The 27278-nt window shown below is 48.3% G+C and overlaps 8 protein-coding genes across 8 annotated transcripts; 5 read left to right on the top strand and 3 right to left on the bottom strand.

Moving 5' to 3' along the window:
* Nucleotides 1–3410: 3410 nt before the first annotated feature.
* I303_104533 (OPT family small oligopeptide transporter) lies at nucleotides 3411–5789 on the top strand (the record flags this gene model as incomplete). The annotated part of the gene is made up of 1 exon (XM_018407789.1): nucleotides 3411–5789. One exon carries the CDS (start codon nucleotides 3411–3413, stop codon nucleotides 5787–5789), a length of 2379 nt encoding a protein of 792 aa, XP_018263000.1.
* Nucleotides 5790–6473: 684 nt separating this feature from the next.
* On the top strand, nucleotides 6474–7506 carry I303_104532 (uncharacterized protein; the record flags this gene model as incomplete). Its single annotated transcript, XM_018407790.1, has 2 exons — nucleotides 6474–6606; nucleotides 6668–7506. The coding sequence occupies 2 exons, from the start codon at nucleotides 6474–6476 to the stop codon at nucleotides 7504–7506; spliced, it is 972 nt and encodes a 323-aa protein (XP_018263001.1).
* Nucleotides 7507–7910: 404 nt separating this feature from the next.
* On the bottom strand, nucleotides 7911–8744 carry I303_104531 (uncharacterized protein; the record flags this gene model as incomplete). The annotated part of the gene is made up of 1 exon (XM_018407791.1): nucleotides 7911–8744. The coding sequence occupies one exon, from the start codon at nucleotides 8742–8744 to the stop codon at nucleotides 7911–7913; it is 834 nt and encodes a 277-aa protein (XP_018263002.1).
* Nucleotides 8745–9516: 772 nt separating this feature from the next.
* On the bottom strand, nucleotides 9517–10923 carry I303_104530 (uncharacterized protein; the record flags this gene model as incomplete). Its single annotated transcript, XM_018407792.1, has 6 exons — nucleotides 9517–9621; nucleotides 9701–9766; nucleotides 9887–10104; nucleotides 10222–10309; nucleotides 10459–10548; nucleotides 10747–10923. The coding sequence occupies 6 exons, from the start codon at nucleotides 10921–10923 to the stop codon at nucleotides 9517–9519; spliced, it is 744 nt and encodes a 247-aa protein (XP_018263003.1).
* A 1768-nt stretch (nucleotides 10924–12691) lies between these two features.
* On the bottom strand, nucleotides 12692–17592 carry I303_104529 (uncharacterized protein; the record flags this gene model as incomplete). Its single annotated transcript, XM_065968977.1, has 19 exons — nucleotides 12692–12907; nucleotides 13001–13253; nucleotides 13336–13472; nucleotides 13565–13888; nucleotides 13961–14484; nucleotides 14548–14662; nucleotides 14715–14840; nucleotides 14895–15181; nucleotides 15242–15405; nucleotides 15458–15578; nucleotides 15634–15768; nucleotides 15825–16007; nucleotides 16063–16293; nucleotides 16356–16482; nucleotides 16549–16883; nucleotides 16948–17011; nucleotides 17077–17166; nucleotides 17248–17414; nucleotides 17478–17592. The coding sequence occupies 19 exons, from the start codon at nucleotides 17590–17592 to the stop codon at nucleotides 12692–12694; spliced, it is 3714 nt and encodes a 1237-aa protein (XP_065825049.1).
* Nucleotides 17593–18193: 601 nt separating this feature from the next.
* I303_104528 (uncharacterized protein) lies at nucleotides 18194–19331 on the top strand (the record flags this gene model as incomplete). Its single annotated transcript, XM_018407794.1, has 6 exons — nucleotides 18194–18215; nucleotides 18307–18535; nucleotides 18634–18891; nucleotides 19044–19128; nucleotides 19193–19203; nucleotides 19295–19331. The coding sequence occupies 6 exons, from the start codon at nucleotides 18194–18196 to the stop codon at nucleotides 19329–19331; spliced, it is 642 nt and encodes a 213-aa protein (XP_018263005.1).
* A 672-nt stretch (nucleotides 19332–20003) lies between these two features.
* Nucleotides 20004–23865, top strand: I303_104527 (uncharacterized protein; the record flags this gene model as incomplete). The annotated part of the gene is made up of 24 exons (XM_065968976.1): nucleotides 20004–20234; nucleotides 20291–20308; nucleotides 20367–20373; nucleotides 20430–20456; nucleotides 20522–20601; nucleotides 20656–20669; nucleotides 20726–20782; nucleotides 20840–20922; nucleotides 20993–21165; nucleotides 21229–21266; nucleotides 21340–21433; nucleotides 21549–21649; nucleotides 21712–21825; nucleotides 22021–22090; nucleotides 22148–22249; nucleotides 22316–22345; nucleotides 22397–22465; nucleotides 22538–22822; nucleotides 22905–22927; nucleotides 22981–23041; nucleotides 23103–23177; nucleotides 23275–23530; nucleotides 23612–23660; nucleotides 23727–23865. 24 exons carry the CDS (start codon nucleotides 20004–20006, stop codon nucleotides 23863–23865), a joined length of 2196 nt encoding a protein of 731 aa, XP_065825048.1.
* Nucleotides 23866–24291: 426 nt separating this feature from the next.
* Nucleotides 24292–26980, top strand: I303_104526 (uncharacterized protein; the record flags this gene model as incomplete). Its single annotated transcript, XM_018407796.1, has 12 exons — nucleotides 24292–24342; nucleotides 24456–24543; nucleotides 24651–24681; nucleotides 24813–24819; nucleotides 24928–25091; nucleotides 25231–25390; nucleotides 25502–25644; nucleotides 25733–25882; nucleotides 25954–26077; nucleotides 26155–26185; nucleotides 26253–26337; nucleotides 26428–26980. 12 exons carry the CDS (start codon nucleotides 24292–24294, stop codon nucleotides 26978–26980), a joined length of 1587 nt encoding a protein of 528 aa, XP_018263007.1.
* Between the last annotated feature and the right edge of the window lie 298 nt (nucleotides 26981–27278).

The following is a 27278-nucleotide window of genomic DNA, read 5'->3' as shown; positions in this document are numbered from 1 at the left end:
TGGTCATCCGCCTGTGTGCCTATGATAAGGAACGGATACACCATTGCTCTGTCACCTTTGGAGGAGCGCATCGTCAATGGCACGTGGTCCAGAATGACGCTGAGTGAGCATTCAAGCCGAAGGTATGACCCCAAAGTGGATCAGAATACTCCTAGCATTATCATATAGGGAGGGGTATCTGAAAAATACGACCGAAAAGCATCGCGAAATGAGAGATGATACCTAGTGCGCGCTCCATTTGAGTTGGAGCCTTCTTCTTGAATAGATTGATGGCCGACGCGAAAGTCACTTCCCATTTGTAGAAGCGAGGAGGTCGAGCATCTTTAGGCGAGCAAAGAGTCGGGTAGTATAGGATTCCGGGCTCATTGCTTGGTCATTCGACGACCTATGGGTATGCCCTCCCCATAGCCTATACCTGCGATATGAATAATTAACTCTATACCCTTTAGATATCCTGCTCACGTTCTAGCTGAATCTTGTGTGTCGACCGTCACCTTCTCAGCTGCGGGCGGATTGATGGAGTTCTCGGCAGGATGCCTGTCGGTCCAGACAAGGAAGCGGCTAAATCCCGTGAACTGGAAGCCGTAAGAGTGCAAAGTCCGACGGCAGCATGGCGGGGGAGGGGAAGTTGGGGGGGAGGGGCGGGAATACCGCATAGCGCGACACCATCGGCTTGGAATCATTCAAAGGCACAGAAATCGCGAACCAAAATGTGAGCATGGTCGGCAGTATTACTCAGACCGAGGGTAACACTTTCTTCCCTCCAAGCACGAAGCCCGATGCATTCGTCGCCGGTCCCGTGTGGAAATCTGAGACCGTACGCCTGCTCTGTAGAAATAATGGTTGGTGAGTATACTTACTTATATGAGACTCAAAGCGGCTTCGGTATGTCTCGCAGTGCGCCGGGAGACTCCTTGCGGCAGGGCTGGTATGCCTTGATGTGTAATCTCTCGCGGAAGTAGACTTCATAGCAAGAAGCGGGGCTTGGTCTGCCGTCGTCCCTTGAGACAGAGATAGTACACTACGGGTAACAGGACGCGAAAGATCAGCTCGGACCAGCTTGGCCACAGAAATGCTTACAATTCTGTGCCGTTCCGACGATGTCAACGTCTACGCGGTCATTTATAGCATCGAAGGCCATTCATCGCTGACCAACCATACATCGATCAGAACTTTGGGATTGACACGCTTCCCTTGACCGCACAAGCGCCTCATGACGGTCGGCTTTCATAGTAGCATTCGCGACATTCCAGATACTATGTAACTCCGACTTCTGTGCTGCTCAAGGGTACCTTGTGCTTGCGCCCCGCTTCTTCCGTTTTAGGGGTTGGGTGCCAATCCCGGATCATTGAGTTGAGGAAATGGGCACATTGGTCGAAGCTTGGTACGAGTGTGCTCGATCCCTTCTCTTTCTTGAACAGGGTGCTCTGCCGTTGGCTTGCGGTGGCCGAACTTGCTCAGGGTGGATCTTTTCTCATCAGTCCATGAAATATTGGAGTGTTGCTGTGACAGGTCGCTTGCTTCCGTAATGGAACACCTCTTAGTAGACTACTTCTCTATGCTTTGTAGTATGCTTCACCAGATATACATCTCTCAGGAAGGGGAGAAATGGATCAATCCGAAGCTGTTCACGAGAATGAATATCCAACAATTGCCGAGACTACGAAGTCTACTCTGAGGATTCGGGCAGAGTTAAAGCTTCACCCCAAGACGAGATCTATACCTGAAATTCTGTGGTAATCAACCAACGTACATAAGTAGGATTGTCAAGGATGATGGGAAGATACGGTCGGCGTATTCGATTACCTAATGAGCACCAAGTGAATAGCCAAGTAAGTGGTCAAGCGAGTAGTAGTCGACCGGCGTTGGCTAGAACATTAGGGATCGAATGGTTTTACATATATCAAACATTACTTTTCTCTCAAATTCGTACTTCACATAGGCATGTTGTTACGCCATCGCGACCGTAGTCTGGTCTCCTTATGGATTTAAGATTGTTAGCCGTAATCATATAGATATCCTACGGTATCACTTGCGATTCAGCCCTCTCCTAGAAGCTACAACGCCTATCGCCTCTCCTGGGATATTTACGCTGAGAACCTGTCTCTCTCCTATTGCGGGTCGCCGTAAAGATGTCTCTTTATCACTATCTACTTGCTGATCACTCTGTACGATTCGCGCTCTAGGCTGACGTCTACGCTTTTCACCGATCGATTGCGGAGAAGGGCTGGACAAGAAGGAAAGCCGATGTCTGCCAGCCTTGGGGCAGACATCTGTCTGAAGGGGACTCAATGGTAGCCGGCCCAACATATGGATGAATGAAGAGAGTTCGGAGGAAGCGACCCGTCGGCTTCAAAGGAGTCTAATGACGATCAGTTTCAAATAAGACATGCAAGGACTGGCCAGGACCTTACAGAGCGTCAGGTCTCCAACTGATACATCTCTAGGGTTGCCATCTGATAGTCAAATTTCTACTAGTCATTCTATACACCCACCTTAAGGTATGGACAACGCTTGGAGCTGTCGAAGATAATAGGGGTATTTTCAATTGAGATTTTTCGTCCTTATCCAGCAAAGTTGTCTCAATTACCCCAGGCCGTTTTCCCGATATTTTTCGCCTCTTACGGTAATTTCTCGGAGAATAAGGAAAGTTTATCCTTATATCTTAGATCTTAGATCCTATCGGCCACCTCCTTCAGCAGGATAAGGATTGATTTTTGCGCGTCTGAAATTGGTTAGGCACGCTGCCGTTATTCGAAAATAACGTGCTGTGCGCATGCCTTACAATAAGAACGGACTTTTTTTGATTTGACTTCCCTCGGTTTAAGCTCTCAAAATCACGAAAAACAAAACTGAAATTGAATACCCCTAATGTCGAAGTACAGAATTTTATAAGATAGCAGCGTTGTCGCCCGAAATGTGCTAATTGCAACTGACTTTCACCTGGTCGTATATACTGGCCCAGTTTTCGCCGCCCGCCTCGGACTCTGTCGAATCACCCCTGATTGGTTTGCTTAAAGATTACGGGCAAAAAAGTCGTGTGTCCGCAAAAGCCGGCCGCAGGACAGCGCGTGCGGCCGAATCATGCGGTAGCTCAACAGCATGAATGCACCTGATAGCCAAAGTTATCGCTTAAAATTCCATTATCTGATATACAATCGGCCGATGCTGCAACCTACGCAGATGCTGAGCGCGAAAAATAGCAAGGAAAATTGCAGAGCTTGCATACACGAGAAAAGGATATAACGCCCGTTCAATGATCTGTCATTTGCACTCAGGTAGCTCATCATATCCGCGAAGCAACGCATTCCCCATCCATTTTATGTGTTGCGCATGTAAATTTCGGCATATAGATATTGTACGTACTCTGCTATCAAAATTAGACTTTGACATCAGCTTGCTTTGCAGTCATGGCCGTCTCTGAGATCGAGACAGAGCGAGGGCCGCTCGCCAATTCCTTGAAGTGCAACGACGAGCAAGGACCCCTTCCGGACCTGCTCCCTACCCAAGCTGAAGCGGGGAAAAATGGAAACGCAGTGAAACAACGACCGCTGCAGCAATCATGCAAGAAGACTTCATCCCCCGTAGCGACCGACACGAGCCTGTCGACAGACGCTGCTGCGGACTTCACCTACATGGACGTTGAAGGTATTACCGATGTGCACGATGACGTCGAATCGTCGACGAATAATATTCGCATGTGGACCCTCACTTTCGGAATCACGACCGTCATCACGGGCGTTGATGCATTATTTCAGCTCAGGTATCCCACTGTCACGGTCTCGAGCATCGTCGCCGTACTTGTAGCGTGGCCATTGGGCTGGGCATGGCACGCGTTCGTCCCCGACTGGTCACTCCGCATCGGCTTTGGCAAGAAGTTGCAGCTCAATCCCGGTCCATTCACCCGAAAGGAGCACGCTTGCGTCCTCATGTTCACCAATGTCTGCATTGCGACTGCTCTCACAAACACTCTGGTCGTAGAACAGGTCAAGTACTTCAACATCGATATCGGCATTGGACGCGTGTTCTACCTGAATCTGGTCTGCTATTTCATCTCCTTCGGCTGGACGGGACTTGCCCAGAATATACTTATCAAGCCAGCCAATGTAACCTGGCCAGGTGTCCTCGGCCAGATCGCCCTGATAAGCACAGTCGACAAATTCGGCAAGAGATCGAAATGTCTGGAGAAGGGCGGGCCAAGGACGTGGGGCTTATCGCGAATGGGCATGTTTGGGATCGTTACCGGCTGTTCTTTCGTCTACTACTGGTTTTCGGGGTTCATTTTCACCGCACTTGCCGATATCGGGGCCTTCATTTCATGGGCTGCGCCGAACAATGCGACATTGTCACAGATTTTCGGTGTCACGACAGGGCTTGGCCTGTTCCCACTCGCCCTCGATTGGGGACAAATTTCGAACTTGTCCAACCCGCTGCTCACGCCGTTTTGGGCGGCAAGTTGCATCTTTGGGTCCTTCGTCTTTTGGACGTGGATCGTGCTGCCGGCACTATACTATACAAACACCTGGCAGTCGGCACACTTTCCCATCATGACCAACAAGCTCTTTACCGTCAAAGGCAAGACTTACGACTTTTCCAAGGTTGTCAATAGCCGGTGGAAATTGGATGAAGCCAAGTACTTTGCCTACTCGCCGCTCATGCTGCCCGCGGCTTTTGTGCTCAACTCGGCTCTTGGCGTCGCGTCTTTTATCGCTATGATACTCCACTTCGTGTTCAACTGGCGTGAAGACTTTTGGGAACCTCTTCGAGACCCTAACAAACAGGCTGACCGCCACAACGTCCTCATGCAGCGTTACGAGCAGGTTCCCAAGTGGGTGTACCTGATCTCGACTGTTGTCGGTCTTGTCCTCGGCATCATCTACTGCGAATTATGGAAGGACGATATGCAGATCTCGGGAGGAGCATTCGTTGTCGCTATCGTACTGTGCGCTTCATTCTTTATCCCGCTCGCCCTGGTCGAAGCTCGAGCAAATTTTGTGATTACACTCAACAACTTCCTCGAAATGGTATCGGCCTTCTGGCTAAAAGGACAGCCCATTGCCTGCATGTACTTTACGGTCTTCGGCTACGGAACCCTACAACATGCGCTACATCAGTCGGAAGCGGCAAAGGTTGGGCACTATCTCAAGGTGCCTCCGCGACTCACCGCGGTACTCCTCTTCTGCGCTGGGATCTGGTCCTCGCTGGTGAACGGCACGGTCACTTACTGGGCGCTGAAACATACACCGGATGTCTGTACCACTAAAGCAGCCAATAACTTCAATTGCCGGAAAGCGAGCGTTACCTTCAATCAGCACGTCGCTTGGGGTCTGCTCGGCAACAAGCTTTTCGCCGCTGGCGGTCGATATGTCGAAATCTACTACTTTATCATCGCTGCGATTCTCCTGTGCCTTTTCGTGTTCGCTATGCAGAAGCGATATCCCGCCTCAACCTGGCGCCTGGTCAACCCGATCTTGCTTGTCGCATCGGGTACCAAAATTCCTGTAAATACGGGTATCAACTTCTCGTCCTGGTTCGTCATGGCTTTCATTTTCGGATACATCATCCACAAGAAGAAGACGACTTTGTGGAGAAAGTTCAATATGATTGTCGCTGTTGGGCTGGACGCTGGAGTGGCTATCGCGGTAATCATCATCTACTTTGCTCTCACATACACCGGCGCAGCGAACGGTTTCAAATGGTGGGGAAGTACGGTCCAAAGTCGGGGTTGCGACGCTGAGGGCTGCCCCCACCGGAGTATTGGTAGCTTGTCGAAGCCTGACGGTTGGTAAATACTGCAGACTCATTTGGCCTTGCATCGTAATGACCGCCTTCCATCTCCGATGGCCGGCGCGCGCACAATGTTGTGCTACCCCCACTGCGTCCAGCGTTCTTCAATCGCATATCAATTGAAGCCTCTGCGAATGAAACGTCAGCTATCGATAGCCCCGTCTGACATTTCCGGCGCTGCATTTACCGATGTGCGCTTCACTCACCATGCCTGACGATGTGATCAGCGCAGGCGTTGTGAGCGTTGCCGAATGGCCGTCCGTCTGAGCATCATCCTCGTCACCGTCTCCGTCGTTCGGTGCAAAGGCTCGGGTAGGCTGACTGTCGTCAGCCGCCATTTAGTTGGCGCATGCGGCGATCTTTGGTGTTTCTCGATGGTGAATTGTCTCGTCGGTATAGCGTCCACTGAGCCGACAAAGAGAGACACGCGAGTTTTCGATGAGAATGGGGCACCGCAGCTGAAATGCTCTTCTGTGGCATGCCATCCCGGACGTGGTAACGTGGTACATCCCACTTGATCAAATCGCCAAAGACGGCTGCGTGTCCCGGTGATGGCAAGACGATCGGCACGGCGGGAAACGGGCTGCGCCGATTCAGGTCCGGCTGTTAGACACTAATCAAGCGTGGTGATGGAATCGAGACTCACCCAGCACTATACAGTACTGAAACTTGATAATCAACATAGCATGGCTCGACAAATCCAGAGCGTCCTTACTGTTACCACCTCATCCTACACCTCCGCTGCATACCGAGTCCCCTCAACAGGATCTCCCCTTCTCACCTCGACCAATTATTCACGACATTACGACTGCACCCATCGTGACTTCTCCAGGCTTCATCCGTCTCAGCGAATCCATCAGTTTACACGAACCTGCCGAAGCGTCCGCCTCATCTCCTACGAACCACAAGGTACTGATCCTCTGCATGTGGATGGGCGCCCCTCCTAAGCTGGTCAACAAATACACCAACCATTACCTCGACCTCTTTCCCAGGTACATCATCACCTTGATGACATGTACGATGCCCGAGATGTTTTTCATTTCCAGTTCGACTCACAGTCGCCTCCTTCAACCAGCTTTAGATGTTTTGCTCAAGCACCGAAACCAAAATCAAAATTCGACCCCGGAAACCGAAGTCGTCGCAGCTGTATACTCCGATGGCGGAGCATACTCCCTCGTCCAACTGGCTCGTCTTTATCAGTCTTCTACCGGTCAACCCCTACCCATCAGATCGGCAGTATTCGATTCATGTCCCGGTTCAGCAGATCTCAAACCTGCCATCCACGCTATGTATTCCACCTTCCCCCCATCACTTACCAAGTCGCCCTTATTCGTTTATCCCTTATGGATGCTGATATGGCTCACGCTGAGGATATACAAGTTGGTTTTCACTCTCCTTGGGATGGTCGATCCTATAACGGCTATTCGGAATGCTTTATTGGATCCCACTTTGTTCAAGGTGAATGATACAGCCTGCGCGGCGGGTACCACGACAACATCGAAAGGAACATGGGTAAAAACGACAACATTCATATATAGTCAGGAAGATAGGTCGGTACCGTACAAAGCGGTAGAGAGATTCGTAAATCAAGCAGAGGAGAAAGGGTGGACGGTGAAGAAGGAGAGATTTGAGGGGAGTCAACATGTAGCGCATGCTAATCTGGACAAGGATAGGTACTGGCGATTAGTAGCAAATGCTCTAGGGGATAAGCCCCACTGAAGAGGATAAGGTTCGAGGGAGAGGTTTATAGCGATCCGAATTGTGAATTGTACGTATTGTAGTGTATGACATAGTCAAAGATGAACCATAGAGCGAGCGGGCAGAGGGCGTGAAATATAGTATACGGTATATACATTACTATTACAGGCTAGTGACGATCATGCGAGTTGTACATGAATTTTACGACTGTGACAACACAAGCAATCACGGACGGGTACAGGACGCGGTACAAGTTGGTCTAAGAAGGTATTTCAGATTACAATCATAGGACTTAACATAAGAGACTGAGCTATAAATACAGAGAATAGCAAATGAGGGTGAGACCTGCGTGGAGTATGAATTAAGACCAATTTGAGCAGCAAGGGAGAAAATCCCACTTCAAAGAGAAGGTCAAATCCAGAGAATTAAGTTGCAAGTTTCTCCTCTAGTTGATCGATATTCCTCAAATCAGCCCTCCAAGACCCCTTCTCAGGGAAGGGCACCACCCAATCTGGCTTCTCTTTCGGCGTTGTCTCCTTCTCAATCGATGTCTTCGGATATCCCCCTTGTCCTTTCCATAATCCCTTAGTTCCCATCTCCGAATCCCCCAATAGGGGATCCAATTTCGAAGGGGGGATAGACCATACTCTAGAATACTCCAACGCTCCTTCTCCCCCTACGGCAAAATATCCAGGCTGATATCCTTTCGGATATCCACCCATCATCGCAAACCCCTCTATACCCCTTTCTTCCACCTCCCTCAATTTCTCCCTATATTCACTATTCACCTCCATCGTAGCCCTTCCCTCGGGCGTCAAGAGCAGGAACGGTGCGCTAGGTCTTGCATAGTGCGTCTTATGTGCCAACCCGGCCGGAAGTAGGAATACATCCCCCTTCTGAGCATCTAATGTTATACCGCCTTTTTCGAAGTATTTTGGATCTTCGAGACTTTGCAAGGGATCTTGAGAGAGATCAGCGGCCCCGAATCGGATGCGAGCGGATCCGGAAAGGACAGCCATGACTTCGTGCGCGGTAGGATGGTAGTGCGATCTCTGGGTCTCGCCGTATTGATATATCCATTTAGGGTGCCAGTCGTTCGATAATAACAGATCGTAGAATTTGGTGGATATTTTCAGTTCGTCAAAGGGGTAGAATTGACGATAGACGATAAGAGGCCAGCCGGAATTGGGGATCAGGTCGGTAGGGGCGATATGGTATGTCTCGATTTTGAATTCGGGATTTGGATGTGGGGTAGTCATGATGCTTCCGTTAAGTGCTGAGAGGATGGACGAAGGGTCGAGATACGACGATATGAGATCTGCGCGATCGGTAAATTGACTTCTAGAGAGCCAAGTAGGCGACGATAACGTGGACGAGCCGGACACCAAGGCCAATAGAGATTGTTTTTAAAAAAAGGATGAGGAAACACCTACCAAAGACAGCTGATTATCTGCTATTTAAGTTATCTCGGCGTCGGATACAACCGAGTATCGAACTTCAATTCAAAGGAATCTAGCCGACGCTTCTTACTTTTAGTCATTCTCAACTCCGGATCGTCTTTCCTTATGACGTACTCGTAGCAGATGGAGTCAAGTCGCAATCGAGAGGTCCAGGAGGGTTCCCACTTACTTGGACTAGGACCCCGGTGTTACATCCTCTCTGAAATCCAGTAGCAGCAGTGAACAAGACCAGCCTAAGGGATCAAAATGATCAGCAGATATTTGATCGTCGCTGCCCCGCAATAGCTGGATACGTCTCCAAATCTGAGTGATCGAAGTTTCAAACGGCATGGCGTTATCACTGCAGTCTCACGTCTACATGGCATGCGTTGCATATGATCTCTTTTTGCTGACCGTGACTACTATCATCTCTACTACTACAAGCACATCACCTCCCCAAAACCCAACAGGAAAAATGAAACCGTGTGAAGATGAAAAAACCCAATCTATGTACATCTATAAGTCCCGCACGTGAATATTCGAGCATCAAATTAAGTCTAGCCAAACGCGCTGAGGTACTGCATGGACTGACTTAAGCTGTCCCGTTCGTAGCGGGTTTAGCGTCGTCAGGGACAATAGGTTCTGGACCTTGCGAGATGTTGAGATCGATCAAAAGACCAGTCGAAAGGTCATAGAGCTGTATTAAAAGGTACATCAGTCAGTCAATCACCCCTACAAGTTATTGAACGAGAGGTGAACAAAGTCTTTTCACTTACCCATCCGTGCACGTACACCTTTCTGAATTCACCCTTTCGAGCTTTCTCCCAAGCATTTTGAATCGTCTATCCATCCCAACCAAGGATCAGCACTGCTTAATTTTTTACATTCATCCCCAACACCACCCACTCATCCCCCATCGCACCTTCTTTCTTAACCTCTCTCTACAACCAGGGTTGACTTACAGGACTGTTGACTACGTTCTTTACGCTCAGCTTGACATTCTCCCTGATCAGATCGTTCACATCGCTTCCTTCAGGCAAAGAGTGTTTCAACCTGATAATGGGGTCCAGGAATCGGGTGAGGGGTGTAGCGGGATCACAGAATTCTTGTCCTTCAATGGGTTTCGGTAAGTCGAAAGCGGCGATACATCCTCCGCAACCGGTGTGACCAACGACGATGACTATACACCATCATGCAATCATCAGCATGTGTACTGCTCGCACAGCGACAAGCCTCCCCAGTGAAAAGTTATGGTGTTGTGCCATTCAAGCGAACAAAAGTGGACAAAGTCACTCACCATGGTTAACACCGACATTCATGATAGCGTAGTTCAACAAAGCTTGCGAGGCATCATCTTGGGGCTGGAATTGGTTTGCAACGTTTCTCTGCGAGATCAGACGCAGTGATCAGCTTAGTCCAAAGGATGGGAGCAGCCATATCCGCATTGCAGGATGCGTGCTGCCAAGAGTGAAAGCGGAGGGGATAGTGCATAAGAAGTAATGGAGAGATCACACCGAAGTAAACTTGTACTCACCTGCACAAACACCTCTCCTGGTTTCCTGGCCATAATAGTGACTTCTGGCACTCGCGAGTCCGCGCATCCTATCCAGAGGAAGTTGGGAGCCTAGGGTAGCATTGCGTGTCGAGTAGGTTGAGTTACATGGATTTGGTGAGATCGTAGGAGCGAAGAGTGAGATGAGAGAGAATTGAGGCGCACATCTCGTCAGCTCAAGCGATGCGATCAGTCAGGAGCATCAGGGCATTCCAGTGGATTTGTCAAATTGCCAAACACGGTCAGAGGGGCAATTGCAATTGCACTCACTTGTCCCTTAACTTGCTCAGCCCAAATCTCAGGCTGTTTCTCCGTCACCTCCTTCGCCCACCATCTATTACCTTGAAGCACAGCCTTGATGTCAGGGAACTTCTGAGCCGCTACCGAGTGTTCGAGATCGAGGTCGATCTCCTTGTTCGGTCGTAACGGTTCGGCGTGGAACGGCATGTTGACCTTGACAGCTGTGTGTAAATGTCGTCTAGAATTGGGCGGGGGAGGTTGTAAAGGTGTATATCTTCTTGGTTGCGACGAAGTCGAAGTAGATGCGGACGCTTCAAAGGAAGGGGAAGTAGCGTAAGTGTAAGTAGGTCGAAGGGATACAGGTGGTGAATTATTTACAGTTCGAAGTGATGCTGGGAGAGCGGAGATCGACTGGGAAGACAGTTTGATGGATTTGGAAAGCGTTGATAACGCTTTAATGGAGGAGTGAATTGTGCGTGTGTCTGTCTGTGATCAAAGAGATAGAACAGGCAAAAACAAATCAACTTGTCCTTGATTTGGCCTGTTTCTACTTTGAGTCGTGCGTGGTTGACGTCCTTTCTTTGCTCGAAGAAGAGGAATAAAATGAGATGAATTGAAAGGATGATAGGTTGATTGAACGATTCGAAAAGAGTCGACTTGATCTGATTTTATTGGTCTGGAGCCGGATGGACTGATGCTGTAATGAGTTTACGTTGTCTCTGTGATGGGCTTTGATGTGTTGGGGAACTATTGGATTGATGCTATTTGCTTGGTGTTTGGTGGTTGATGGGTGATGAATGATTGAGTAATTAATTGTTGCTTGAATAGAAATCAAGCATAAATAATTATTCAGACAGATGCGTCTCGAGTGAGCTGGTGCGATTACCGGTTACTGCGGCATTGGCCTTATTTTTGGTCTGGCTTGAGATTTAGCTAGTTCCTTTCTTGGGGTTGTTGGTTTTAGTTCCAGTTTCACCTTTGCTATCTATCCTCGTCTTGGCTGCCAAGATACGTCTACAAGTATAGATAAGACTAGGGCAGCGAGGCTGTGGTCCTTTGAGGTGCATCGATGTATAGAGGCATAGCGCTCTCTTATATATGGAGACCGCACATCATGTCGAGTCAGAGCAACTCGGATTTACTCGGTTCATCTATACTACACTGATTTGCACACTCAATTTGACAATTTGATGCTTTTGATCAAGATTGATTTTTCTTGGGGAAGATAAACCAGAAAGAAAAAGAGCGATCGAAGATTAAATTAAATTGGCTGCTGATTGACCCTGAGCCCGGACACGGAAGGATGATACCATTTCGTACCATACCATACCATACCACACTATTTGATCTAGACATTTACGGATCAGATGCTTGGATCCCACATGCACAAGTAGTAGTACACACGACACGCATAGCCCTAGACCAAGTATCAAAGCGATGAAGCGATGAGACCACCGTCGGTGGGATCATAGACCGCCAGCTGTGAAAAAAAACCACACCACCTGTCAAGGAGAAAGCGAACACCCGTGTTCCATCTCTGGACAGATCTCGGACCTCCAGATTCTGAATGTTCAAGTTACCCTTACTTCCGTTCCTTCGTCAATTCCGTGATTCTTCCTCGCGTCGGTCCGGAGATAGTCAAAGCATACGTAATAGTTAGTCACCTCCAATAAGGTGCATAATGCATGCAGCTCGAATTTAAGTCATGCATTCGTTCCAAGTAACTTGATCATTCCAGTGATTAGTAGAAAGGAGAAGGTAGAGGGTTAAAAGGCAATACTAAAATGCTAAGCGCTGCTGATCAAATGATTGATGCATGGTTATGAAGCCGAACATCGACTGTAGAAATTCAGAAAAATATGCCTCCGAAATGCTCTATGTATAAGTATGACTATCTTCGAAATCCTATCCACTTGATACTCAGACTACACTGGGTTCTCGTCTGCTTTCTGCCCGCAGTGTTTCTCCAACGGATTTATTGATCTTTCTTCTCAACCTCTGTCAAAGCTTTAGCTTTCTCCTCCTCTACTCTGATCCGCTCTTCCTCGATTCGTCTCTTCTCCCGTCGTTCTCGTCCCCTAGTAACAAGCTCAGCAGGTTCGAGACTTGCAAAGAGCGCTTTACACGATTTCTCAATCGCCCAGCAACCGACAAAGTCCAGTACCATCGATGTCGTCAATTTGAATTTGAACTGTCACGACATATCAGCTCACCATCTTCTCCCGTGGAAGTGATATCGAAGTCCACGGTCAAGGCGTCAACTCAGACTCAAACTCAAACTCACAGAAGAAGTCATCTCGACAAGCTGTAACCACCTATTCAACTCAGGGAAGAAATCGGTAGCTCCACTGTATGCGACTGCTGAGACACCCAACAAACCCCAGTATAAGGGCGGGTTTTCCCTGATACCTTCTCGGAAAGGTCTACCCTGGAAATTCAGTACGAAGGTTGATACTTGTTGTGAGAGACCAAGGAGGTAGATTGCTGTGTTGAGTAATGTGGGTTCGAACTTCTTCTCCAAGTCGATCTCACCTCGGCTAGATTAGTGAAGTCGGTAGAAGTCAGCCGAAAGTCTCGTGCGAGGGGGACAGCTGAACATGAGACCGCTGATTGACTCACTCTTCGAGAGACTTTGACAAGCCAGTGATGTATACTAGCGCAACGATGTGAATGGCGAATTGCAGTAAGACGGAGAGGAGAACGTAGAAGTTGAAGATATTTCCAAGCGGTCGTTCCTTCGATAATTTCTCCACGGGCTGAACAGGTTGAGTGGTCAGCATGTACCTCAATCGTGTTTGTAATATTATCCAGAAGTTATTGAATCGGGGCTTCGCGGACGACAACTCACCTTGGCTCGCGAGATACACAAGAAGCAGACACTCATCAACATCCCAGTAATCGTCACTTGGTAATCCCCAAATTTGATACCGTCCAAATATTGTACACTAAGGGAGTAGGCAGTGATCAGACAGTTCAGAGCCAAAATCTTATACATCTGGATAGTGGCGACCAATGTACATCGACCTTGACGGATAATGTTTGTGATGGCAGATACGTTTGAAAGCTTGGAAGTGAAGGGGGCGGCGCAAGAGGCATCTCCGAGCTTGATCTGGGGCACTTCTGTATCTTCATCTAGTTCCGACAGTTTCGCCGTTATCGTAGCCATGTCGAACTGTTTGTATCGAAATCACGACGTTATCAGCTGTGCGGACGAAGAGTTTCCGCCAGCTGAATGCTAACTCACCTTCTCCATGGGATTCTGTTTCTTAGCGCCCTTGTGTTTCTCAGCAACTTCTTGCTGGGTCTTGACCAATTCGGGATAAGCATCTCTCAATGCTGGAGGAGGAGGCGGGGGAGGTTGGTTGAATCTAGCTGATATCTTGACTTGTTGCTCATACACTTTCTTCATTCGTTCCATCTTGTGGTGTTCCGCGATGGCTTTCAGGTCTTCTGGAGATCCATCCAATAAGGCGACACCGATATGAGCTTGCTTGAGCGCACCGACGTCATTTGTTCCGTCTCCAGCCATCAAAGTAATATATCCTAGATCTCTGAGGGTCGACAGGATGAACTCCTTCTGAGAAGGTGAGACTCGCGCGTACACCCAAGTATGACTGCACAGGTGTTTCCAAGATGGTAAGTCCTCGTACTGTTTCAGTGCTGCTCCGGTTATACAGATGTCGTATTGGTCGAATAGCTTTTGGTCAAAGGGTTCAGACGATTTGACAGGAATGACAATTGTCTCGTCGACGTTCTTCCAAACGAGTTCTGGTGAAAGTTCGTCAGCTTGAACCCGTATTGAAGATCTCAGCAGCGGGGAAGCTGACTAACCATCAGTAGTAGTACCTTCTTTCAAGTCTAGTATCATGGTCTCCCGATCGACGATCTCAACATCTTTCGCCACGTGCACAGCGGTCAGAGGGTTATCACCAGTGATCATGATACACTGGGTCGAACTCGTAAGCTAACACTTCGTAAATAAATTCGATGCAGCTTACTCGGTGCGATGAATCGTTAAGCATTTTGAGGGTTTCCACAGCATCAGGTTTGAGCGGACAATGGAATACCAAAAATCCAGCAAAGGTCAATTTCGATTCCACTTCATCTCGTTGGACTGTGTTGATCTGAGCATCGCTTCGATCAGCTGTCAGGCCTCGCACTCATAGAATTTGGCATACCTGTTCGGGCCTGATGTTCATCTCCTTGATACCCAGAGCCAACACTCGACTACCTCGTCGAGTGTACCACCTGTAAGTCTCCTCATAATATTCGGGAACCGATGTGTACATTCCTTTGAGGGTCTCAGGGGCACCTTTGACGGCTGCAATCCATTTTCTGCCCTGTGAGTCTGATACAGCTGAGATAGTGGACATTCGCTTCAATGCGGAGGAGAATTGGTATCGTCTTCTAACGTTAATTTGGTGTCTGTGAGGGGTTTCCTTGGAGTTAGGTGAGATGTTATCACCTGTATGTATTGATCAGTACATGTGCCAGCTCAAGATGATGACAATTGACATTGACATGCCTTTAGATAATTTCCAGTCCAGGGCGGACAAAGTGGTCTTCTCCATGGGGTCACCCACTATCGTTCCATCTTCCAAAAGAACAAGAGCATGAGCAGCGGCAAGGGTCAGGGTAGTATTCTTGCTTGACTCAGTGACGGGCACAAGCTTTTTAGGATCGGCAGAACTGAACGAGAATATTAGCTCAGGGCGCCATGAGCAAAATGCGAACGACTCACTCAACACCGGCAATACCCTCAACAACCAAGTTCTCTCCGGTGATCGTACCAGTCTTATCGAAACAACAGACGTCTACTCGGCCGGCAAATGGGATTCTGAAGGGCTCGGTACAGAATATAGCTGTGACCAGCTGTTAGCTTAGGCGCAACCCATCGAGTCTCGGCTGATCACATACCGTATTTTTGCAGGGCTACCAAAGAGGCGTTGACAGCGAGCGATAACTCCATAGGAAGTTCGGGCGGTACGACAGAGGTAATGATCAAGACGCAGTCCAACAAAAGCTTTCCTTTAGCCATTCCACGCTTGAGTCCTGATCAACTGACCGTCAGCCAGATGATACGGGAAGATGCAGACTAGGCAACTCACCATTGACCCATACGTAGGAGCTGGCAGCGATAGCGAAAATGAGCAAGAATCCGATGAATAAGAAGGCCTCAAAGGTATTTGCGGAGACTCGTTCGGTGGAGAAGATCATCGTTCTGACCAATTGTCCTTGGGTGGTACCGAAACCTGTTCTCAGTACGACAGCCAGGCATCCCCCATCGGGAGCTATACACAAGGCTCAGCGACTTGCCCGCGCAATAAAGGGGAACGGCGGACTCACTCGTCATACCTCCTTCGCCAGCTTTCTCGACTTGCAAGGCCTTTGTACCAGAGAACAAAACGCTATTCCTGTCCGCACCGTTCATGTCCAACTTGTCCGATCCTTCACGAAGTTCAACGCTCTCCTTCAAAAGTGGCGTAGATTCACCAGACAACATAGCTTCATTGACGATACATGTGCCCCTAAGTAGCAGGAGGTCACAAGGGATACCGGAGTCAGGTTTGGTTCGCACTGGCCCAACAAACCGGTAAGCCTCCGGGCGCGATTGACTTCAAGTGAACACGGTGACTTACAAACGCTAACGAGATCTCCTGGAACGAGCTCTGAACTGATCACTTCTACCCATTTTCCGTCTCTGAACGTTTGAACCGGGTAAGGAGTGATGCTCATCGTTCGGAACTCAGTGAGGGTTCTGACTCGCTATATTGAGTTATCATGATGAGCACTTAGAGTATTCCAGCGGGGACGAGAAAGAAGGCGACTTACTTGGAAGACAACAGTACATTCGAATACGACCAACATGAAAGCAGTAAACAAGGAGTAATACCAATATTCATCTAAACACCATAAAGCAACGCAGAAGATCTGGAAGACGAAGAACGGAGCAACGGCATGCTCGGCGAACAGCTCGGTGAATCGTGGAATGGGGATATGACATTCATTTGGACCGTAGGTCGACTTCAAAGCTTCGAGATTGGGGACATTGGCGGATTTTGCTGAAGTTGATGGGTGAGTGAGTATGCCCTTTGAGGATTGGAAGGTTGACAATGGTGGCGAAGAGTCACAAGGGTACGGGATGGGAGTGAATGTGTTGGTAGATGCTACAATAGTGAGAAGTCAGCCTACAGCTCATCAGAACGCCTTGGGCAATGAGCACGAGCATACCATCGTGAACGTAGGTATCCCTCTGGTAGATGAACGAGTATGTGGGCTGGGTAGCTCCTGGGGCCTATACTTTCAAGGTCAACACCATGCCCTGCACAGCTGTAGAATGCTTCGACGAGATACACATACCAATTTGGCGTCAAGTGGTACTATTTCACCTTTTCCTCTACCTTTACTAGGGATGACTCTAACTTTACTAGCTTCTTTCAACGAGTTTGCCTATCGTCGCAAATCAGCTCAGCTGGGCTGTTCCACTCGACAAGGATACAATATGCGGAAGTTAGAAGCTAATAGACTTACAGTGGTATAGCTGACTCTAGCGTTGAAGCCACTTGACCAAGCGGTGATCAAGAAACTCAAAGCGTGGCCGGCAAAGAGCAAGACGCAATATATGAAAGTCCATTCTTCCGAGACGACCCATTCATCGTATTTGTGATAATAGGCGTAATACAGTAAGGGGTAAAGAGCTAACACATCGCATCAGCTTGTGTCCTAGCCTTCGAAGGAAGTAAGACTGAGCTGATACGTACACAAGAAAGGTAGACCGTATATCCTCGAACTGATGGGGATTGGATTATGCAGAGAGATCGAATCGATCTCTTGCGAGACGATCGATGGTTTTGAGGTGGACCTGAAAATGACCATTGCCAATCAGCTTTTACGGTCGTCAGAGGGAATTACCCAGCTTACATGTTGACGATCCACCTATTACTCCTTGATGATCGAGAGAAACACAAAGACGTTAAGGTGTCACCTTCTGGAAAAAGTCGAGACACTGAGAGGCCAGTGACCGACGCTGGCGCAGTGCTTTATTGTTGTGTCGTGGAAGATAACTGACTGCTAGACGAGGTCCATGCGCCACACTCGGTTAATAACAATTAATTCCGTCACTGTACGAGTACGCCACGCTTTCTTCGCCTAAGCGCGTAGTTCCCCGCAACTGCAAGGATGGGATGGGTAGCATCAACGTGGACGTGTGGAGTGAGACTTGATACATATGCTATTCCGCATTCGATAGATGCCAACGCGTGCATGACAGACTACTAAGCTCACCTTATATCTACTGCACCCGACAGCAACACAGAGAGCGAGTCACCAGTCACGAGGACACGAAGGTGAACTTTCGGTGAGTCCGTACTCTTACTATGAGCTCACGGGTCTGGCTTATAACTTGGGACGCAGAACGTCTGGATCCTTCTCTTTAAACCATCTCTTATAGGATACTGGTGCTTCCGACTCAGTCAACATGAATATCTTCCGTTTCTTAGGTGAGTCACAGAGCTCGTCTCTCTCTGCAATGCCGTGTGTCGGAGCCTATAGAAGTAGAATGTGCTGATTATGGTGGATCTAACCACACAGGCGATTTATCGCATCTCGCATCGATATTTATCCTCTTACACAAAATCCAAACATCCAGGTCATGTCGGGGTATCTCCTTCAAGACACAAGCGCTCTACCTGGCGGTCTTCCTAACGCGTTATGTGGACTTGTTGACCGGACCATACGTGTCATTGTATAACACAATAATGAAGCTGTTCTTTATCGGTTCTACGGGATACACCTTGTTCCTGATGAAAGTGAAATTCAGGTGAGTCCGTCTCGCCTTTTGCAGAGCTCCCATAAGCCCATGTTTGTCCAAGATTGCTCATCAACGAGCGGTATGCTGATTCTGGAATGCTGGGATAGACCGACACATGACGCCTCATTGGATACATTCAAACTCACCTACCTCCTTCCGCCCGTAGCTATCTTAGCTCTCCTGTTTAACTACTCTTACAGCCCCTTCGAACTCACTTGGGCATTCTCAATCTGGTTGGAATCAGTCGCCATCCTCCCTCAACTGTTCATGCTCCAACGAACCGGAGAAGCTGAAACCATTACTACGCACTATCTTGCTGCGTTGGGATTGTATCGGGGTCTGTATATACCTAATTGGATGTACAGGTGAGTGTGTAAAGGGCCGCTCACGCATGACACTCAGCGGGGAAACCCCGATTTCCCGACCGATTGAGGAGCAAATCTCCCGTCGATTGGATACAGATGGACAAGTGTTGTTCTAGAGAGCTGATCGAAATGCGATTCTTTGTGCTTCTCAGATACTTCACAGAAGGTGCATTCGATCCAATTGCGGTAGTTGCAGGATTGATTCAGACGGGTATTTATGCGGACTTCGGATACATCGTAAGTCGTATCTATGGATCTCGCGCACGAGGTATGGCGGCTGATGTTGTTCGCTTTCTCGCAGTATGTCACCAAGTAAGCCAGCGACCCATCTTCCGCTGCTATTGGCTTTTCCAGAGAGTGATGGCTGCTCAACAAGAAGACAGGCTGACGTCTACTGCTTTAGGGTTCTTCGAGGCCAAAAATTCGAACTTCCAGCGTAGAACTTCCAGCGTAGAACTTGATCCAGTACGGCAACTAGCGCTGAGATTGAGATTGCGAGTTGAGAGGTTCGAAAGGTCTGCGTGTGGGCGAGAGGAAAGGCGGAAGAGTTGTTGTTGGGACTAGACGATGCAATGGTAATAGTAATGAGACGGATCGATCAGAGCAGACAGCGGATGGGAAGACACAGGATCACCCATTGTTTGGTACCTTGATGTCCAAACGAAGCACAATCAAATGAAATACACTGAAATAACATACAATGATCAAGTGTCTTTTAGATGCACTTACGTTTGCAATGATAATTGTCCATCCTTGCCTGACGAGCTTTGCCCTATCCTATCCTCACATCTCTGCCTGCCTCGTCGAAGCTACCGTAGAATCATTGTATGCACTGCAACACCGCACAGAGCACACGGAGCTTGACGAACACGTGGTGGCCAAAGATAACAAACTTCAAACACGTCCAAGCCTCCACTTTTATGCGTCTGAAAGTTGAACGAGTGACTACGTCACGAACACTCGCTCTGCTCAATATTTGTTTGGCTCGAAATTTGGCAGATAGAAAGACTCGCTCAATTCTTGCTATTTGACTCTACTGCATCACTTGGTCTTTTGTCGATTTGAGTGTTGACAAAGGCTATTTAACATATCGTCGCGATTAACGAGACGCAATGCCTCGCAAATCCGCGTTGAACGAGAACGAGGATGACGAGATTGAGATCAAGGTGACTCCTCCGACGACCTCTTCACCCACTACCAAAGTCAAGGCTGCAACGAAAAGCAAAGGTCCGAAGACACGTACACCGCCTCCGACGGGCTTAGGTCTGAGGCAGAGAATCAAGAGTACGGTGGATGAGCTTGGAAAAGAGGCTGAAGAACTTCATGTGAGACTGAAGAAGAAGGTGAGCATGATTCTGCAATTACAAGATGCAAGGTGGCTCACGCGGAACAAGTACAGGAGGATGGACATTACAAGGTGAGCTTAAGCCATATCTATCCCCTGAGATGCCTTGATGCTAATGAGATCGGGATAGCTACTTGGTGTGTATGGGACGATCGCTGCTGCAATTTATCAGTCGCTCACTTACTTGTCACAGCTCCTGGAACACCCTTCAATGAGATTGGTGCGTACGCCATCCCAGCCCTTGAGGATCGACAAACCTGAGACGAGCTGACGGTGGCTGTTTAGATCTGAGCGAGTCGACGTTCTTTCGTCATGGAGATCATCCGAAGAAGACGACTTGGAAATCGTGGTTGTTCGGCAGGAAGGTGAGCTTCAATCCAGACAAACGGCTCGTACGGTAGCTGACGGTATGCAATCAGTTCTTCTTCCCCGCGTAAGCTCAGTGTTTCCCTTCGACAGAATGAAGACGGAGCTGACACGACCATGCAGTGGTGTATTGCTGGGAGTGTGTCTGGCTTTGTGGGCTGTGGATCTGACTGGTTTACCGTAAATATCAAAAGCACTGGAAGCGCTTTGAATCTTTCAAGCTGATGGAACTCGCAGGGCGGATATGAAGGACATTTGGACGACATTACCAGCTGCACTGGATCCTAGAGATCTATTGGCCAACTTGACTGTTGTAGAAGGTGAGTCAGCCACCAGCAGTCCGCTGTCATCTACAATTGGTTGCTGATGACCGATGGTTTTTTGTTGTAGGCGCAAGGCGAGCGTTGGAGAACCGAGATTTCACAGTGGGAGAATCACTGGTAGAGGAGTACGGTCTGCACAAACATCATCCGATAATATTGATACCGGGGATCGTATCTACTGGGCTGGAAAGTTGGGGTACGGAAAGTGTAGCGAGATCGTTCTTTAGAAAGCGGTTGTGGGTGAGTCGTGCAATCGCTGTTCTCGTCGTCATATCGCTTTGCCTCATCTGAGAGATGATGTAGGGTACATCAACGATGATAAGAGCTGTATTGACCAACAAGTGAGCTTTATCATCATTGCACGTCAAGTTTTCAAGCTATGATGTCGGCTGACCGACAATTGGGGCATCACAGAGAACGATGGATACAAGCTTTGTCTATCGATCCTGAAACTGGATTAGACCCGCCTGGATTCAAAATACGTGCGGCTCAAGGATTGGATGCTGCTGTAAGTCCCTCACCTGGACATCTCTCGAGGTGCGGGAAAGCTGATTGGCAGTCGTTGTAGTCCGAGTTCATCCAGGGTTAGCTGAATTGACAGCTGCTTGACGAGTTTCCCTTAGCTGACGTTTGATACAGGATATTGGATCTGGCAAAAGATCGTTGAAAACCTTGCCACTTTGGGATATGATACTAACTCGATGGACATGGCTGCATACGATTGGTAAGTCGTTGATACCCGAAGATTTTGCCCATTGGCGGCGGAAAGCTGATAAGCAAAAATAGGCGTCTGGCATATTACAATCTCGAGACTAGAGATGCGTATTTCACAAGGTTGAAATACAAGATTGAGACTATGCGGAAACATAATAAGCAGAAAGTCGTGCTTTGCTCGCATTCGTGAGCTATTTCCTGGTCACTCAATGTCTTGAGGTTTCCACTAATTGCGTATCGCCGATAGCATGGGAGGAACTGTCTTGCTTGTAAGTCTTCTTTTCTTTTTGAGTCAGCAGTCCCAGCTGACATGTTCTAAACAGTATTTGTCAGTGTCAAGCAATTCGATTTTCGGTTCGACCAAGCTGACGTCCGTAACAGCCTGAAATGGGTCGAATCGGACCCTGGCGAAAATGGCTTCGGTGGAGGTGGTGGTGCAGCCTGGGTAGAGGTGGGCTTGTTCTGTTCATGTCGCTCTCGAGTACCATATATTGATCATATTACGCAGGAAAACATCGAATCATGGGTGAACGTCGCGGGTACTATGTTGGGTGTGTCGAAAGCTATGACGGCTTTCTTGTCCGGAGAGATGCGTGATACTGTCGAGCTGGTAAGTGGAATCAATTATCCCTCGAAAGGCGGCAATGATTGATCTATTTGCTTATTGCACAACCAGCATCCCGCTGGTTCTTGGGTATTGGAAAAGGTAAACCTTCAATCCACAATCTAGTTGATAAAGCTAAGACCCGGTCCGTAGTTCTTCTCGAGGCGCGAAAGAGCCAAATTGTTTAGGAGATGGCCCGGATCAACTTCAATGTGGATGAAGGTGAATCATTCTCGACCTCCAGTTCTAGCTGATAAACCCAAACGTAAGAAGCTAATTCCATTGGGTAATTAGGGAGGAAACAGGATATGGGGAGATCATACATCAGCCCCAGACGACCCAGAAAACGCTACAGACACTCATGGACGATTCTTCTCATTCCGGCATCCGGGAACGTCCGAAGCTGAAGAATCGTTGACGCAATGGACCGTCTCTCCGAATTTGACGCTGAACGAAGCTGGACCTTATGTACTTACGCATACTCCGCCGAGCTTCCAGAGAATGATGGAGAGTAATTATAGTGTTGGATTTGAGGGGGATGTAGAGCAGCTCAAGAAGAATGATAGGGATCATACCAAGGTGTGTAGGCTTCGTGCCCCACCTCTTCTCAATTCCTGCTTTCTTGCGTCGCAGATAGCTAAATATGAGGTGATCATGGTAGTGGAGCAATCCTCTCGAAGTCAGGTAAGCTGTCTTGTAGGCTCTGCAATCGACGGCGCAGCTAACAGGGTATGCAGATTACCTGAAGCGCCTTCGATGAAGATATATTGTTTGTATGGTCATGGGAAAGAGACGGAGGTAAGCTGCACTATAAACCTTATATCTTCAATAGGTCAGCTGACCACAGAGTATGATGTAGCGATCATATTGGTACATGCAAGGAGAGTATGAGCAGGACGATTCACGCTCTGATGCAGAGAATGAGGATGCCTACGTGAGTGATTCCACTTGTTCGCTGATAGACCCATATAGTCCCCCACATGTCCCCACTTTGGCCAGGCTTCGAGCTGAAGTAACGATGCATGTCACAGTGCGACTCATCGGACCCTTCGAATGGATGCGATAATTCGACGACCCTTCGCGCACCACTGGATTTCCCTCTATCGCGAAAACACTGGATTGACTCAGTCGTCACTGTGAAAGGGTCGAATCCGGAGGTCCGATCGGGTGTCAAATTCGGTGATGGAGACGGCACGATACCTGTTGTCAGCCTTGGTAGTATGTGCGTGAAAGGTTGGAATGGGACCACGAAATGGAATCCTGCGGGTATACCCGTGATAACGCAGGGTGGGTCTGGTCTCGGGGCAGCTGTGCCCTGTTACTTTGCGCACACAGCTGACACTCAACTTGTCTTGTCTTACCATTCAGAGTATTTGCATTCGCCTGAAAGCATGGATCTTCGGGGTGGAGCACAGACGTGGGTAGTTGTTTCCGCTACGAAAGAACCTCCTATGAGAGCTGATAAGAGCGAATGTCGCTGTAGTGCCGATCATGTAGATATCCTAGGTGCTACACCACTGAATACGGCTATATTGAAAATCGCAGCTGGACGAGGTGATTTAGTAACTCAGCAGATTGGGTCTAAGATCTTTGAGTATATAGAGAAACAAGATTGGGATTAGTCGATCTCATCACTTCATCACTTTTATTAGATGGTCATATAGATGGATTGCATTTTCAATCATGTATGCTGTATATATCATGTACTTCATGCGATGAAATGATGACTGGTCAACCTCCACCAAAGGTGATTTGATTATGCGGTTAGTCGCCCGTGTACGATGATGACGATTTCAAGATACTCAGGCACGATCAGCTTGTCTTTGGCTTCGTTGTCGTTTTTACAGTTCAGCTCAATTCGGTCCAAAGAATCGATACTCACTTCAAGCACGTTTTTGTTTGCATTTCACAGTATCTGATCGATAGCAAAGGAGAAATTTACCTCGATACAACCCGAGAGCGGGACTCCGATACTGAGGCCAAGAGCAGAGAAGATCAGCACATTCGTGATCACAACGACGACTGTGAACAGTAGAAAATCACGCAAGATGAGAATAGCTATAGTGGGAACGGGCGTCTCAGGAATCTCTGCATTATGGGTGAGTCGTCTTTGTCTTCTCTTCTCTTTACCTTGCCTGATGCACATATGAAAGTTGGGTGTCTCTTGGATATACTTGCTGAATGGTGCGTTCTGGATGATTTGTATTTGTAGCTCTTAAATGAGTTTTCCGAGCACGAAGTGAATATCTACGAGAAAGATAGTCGACCAGGAGGACATACTAATACAGTCGAATTCAAGCGTAAGTGCTCTCTCTTGCCCCGTCTCGCGCTTCTCGATGGAGTTCTCGCACCTACCTGGGAGGTGAAAGGCGTACGAGAGGTGCTGATGTGCTTATATGATGTCCAGGAGAAGGTAAAGAACCTGTACAAGTAGATACGTGAGTCTAGCTAGTATCCTCGCCTTGTTCAAAAGCCTCGAGAAATTCACAAGCTGACGAATTGACTATTCGAATTCACTTCCAACACTCTGTTCTGCGCCACCGGAACGGATGGTACGAACGGGTTATAGTGGATTTGTGAGTCCATACTGAATGCAATATTGCAGAACAATTCCTACAAAGATGCTCTCCCACTGTTACTGCAGACCGAACGTCCTCATGCTGATGTTATCGAGGTGCGTTCAGATAGTATGCAACCCCCCGACATACCCCAATTTCCTTCGATTCTTGAAACACCTGAAAATACCTTTACTCAAGACTGAAATGACTTTCTCCGTGACGAGGGATAGAGGGGCGTTCGAATGGGCTGGAGAAGGTCTCGGAGGGGTTTTCTGCCAATTATCCAACCTGTAAGTCGTGATACTCCTCATTGACTGAGACTTCTCACTTTTGACACAGATCTTTTCGATAATCTACATGGTAGATTTCCGAATCCATTTAACTCAAGCTGATATTCCCTCGTGTATTCTGCCCTTTCTGCACCTGCAGATTCAATCCGCGGTTGTATAGGATGTTATTCGATGTGATCAGATTCAACCTCTTCGCTACGGACTTACTGGATCAAGAGGGCGACAAGGAAGGGATCAGTATTGGAACTTACCTACAGAGAGAGGGATACAGCGATGCTTTCAGAGACGATTATTTAATGGTATGCGCTCTCAGGCTTAGGCTCATGCTCGCTCAAAATTCCCCTTACTTCAAGAGCGATATCGAAGAAGTATGGCCTCGCAGCTGACGATCAGACGATAAATGCCCAAAGCCAATGACCGGAGCTATATGGTCCACTCCTGCCGACCAAGCAGCCCTGGACTTCCCAGCATCGACGTTGATCAGGTTCTTCCATAATCATCATTTGCTGCAAATTACGGGGAAGCCGAAGTGGTTGACTGTTGATGGTGGATCGTAAGTTCTGTCCGTTCTGGCCCGGTATTTGTGCTCCATCCGGACGCTGGAACAAGGAATAGACACTAACGTGACATCTCGACGATAGGAAGAAATACCTCGATGCGGTACTAAGCAAATTACCAGAAGAGAACCTTCATCTGAATACCGAAATAACGGCCATCGAGTCGCACGAGAATGGGGTCAATTTGGTAGAAGCCTCAGGACAAAAACATCTCTATGATCATGTTATATTGGCGTGAGTACCCGGCACGTGCACACTGGACACCATACGCCAGAGCATGGACCTGACTTTGAATGTGATGGTAGCACTCATTCAGATACGACGTTGAAGCTGCTACGGAATGGAGGTGGTCTGACGGAGGATGAGGAGAAAGCTTTGGGTCCTTGGAAATGGAGTAAAAATGAAGCTATCCTGCATTACGATGAGAAGGTGAGCTATCGATGGCAGTCTGAAGTTCAGTTTCGCGCGCGTCAAACGGCGACTGATGGGAATTATCGCGAGCGTAGTTGATGCCAATAAGGCGGAAGGCTTATTCAGGTGAGCCTGTTATGTATGATATCGATAGATGGGGAGATAGAGCTGAGCTGAAAGCGCGATGTTCCAGCTTGGAATTACCTCACTCTATCTGATGCGGAAGGCAGCAAGCCTCAAACGCGCACGACAGATTCGGAGATCGAGACTGTGTCTCTGTGAGTTCCATTGCATACCTCATAACCTCGTCGGCATTTGCTCTCCCTGAATCGATGCGACGCTACTAATCAGGGTGCATGGTCGCACAGGACATACTCGATGAATATCTTACAGCATATCCCAGAAGACAAACACGGTTTAGTCCTCGTAACCCTCAATCCACCTTTCCCAGCGGACGAATCCAAAGTTGTTGGGAGATACCAATACGAACATCCAATGATGACTCGCGAATCAGTCGCTGCTCAAGCATTATTGCCCGCCATCCAGAATAAACGAGGTATTTCGTTCGCAGGCGCCTGGACGAAGTATGGATTTCATGAAGACGGGTTCACGTCCTCCTTGAATTTGCTGGTGAAGCCTCCTTTCAACGTCAAGCCGCCGTTCGAACCCCTGCCCGCCTCGAGGGGATTACCGCCAAACACCATAGGGGTTTCCGCTGCTCGATTGGTAGTGAGCCTGTTGGAAGCAGCACGAAGGAAGATACAGCCGGTCTGGTATTGGGTCAGATGGGTTACTGTCATTTTCCTTGTTTGGCTCGAACAGATCATGGGTGTCATTAGGTGGACAGAGGGAGAAACGGAAGTCAGGAGGCTGAAAGGAATTTGGGTGGGCGATGAGGGTCAAGGGAAGAAGAGGAGGTAGGAATACTTCTGCTGCATGTACAAGCGGTGTTTTGAAGTGAAGTGAAACGAATCATGCATCGATCCCATGTTGTCATTTGTCGATGAGAATTGTGTGCGCAAATAGGCGTGATCTTGCATTGCTTGCTTGCTTGCTTTGAGCTTGGTGAATCGCTACTACTGTTGTCGGCCGAATTCAGGCGGCACTTTGACCATTAGCGAAAAATGAAGAAATGATCGACCAGTCAGATAACGAGCATTACAAAAATCGTAGTGGACGGAAAATTTATTTTGACCGGGGGATGACATAAGCGAATTAC

Source organism: Kwoniella dejecticola, chromosome 5 (genome assembly GCF_000512565.2).
Source record: "Kwoniella dejecticola CBS 10117 chromosome 5, complete sequence".
In the NCBI taxonomy this organism is placed as follows: Eukaryota; Fungi; Basidiomycota; class Tremellomycetes; order Tremellales; family Cryptococcaceae; genus Kwoniella; species Kwoniella dejecticola.
This window is presented reverse-complemented; position numbering and strand designations above follow the sequence as displayed.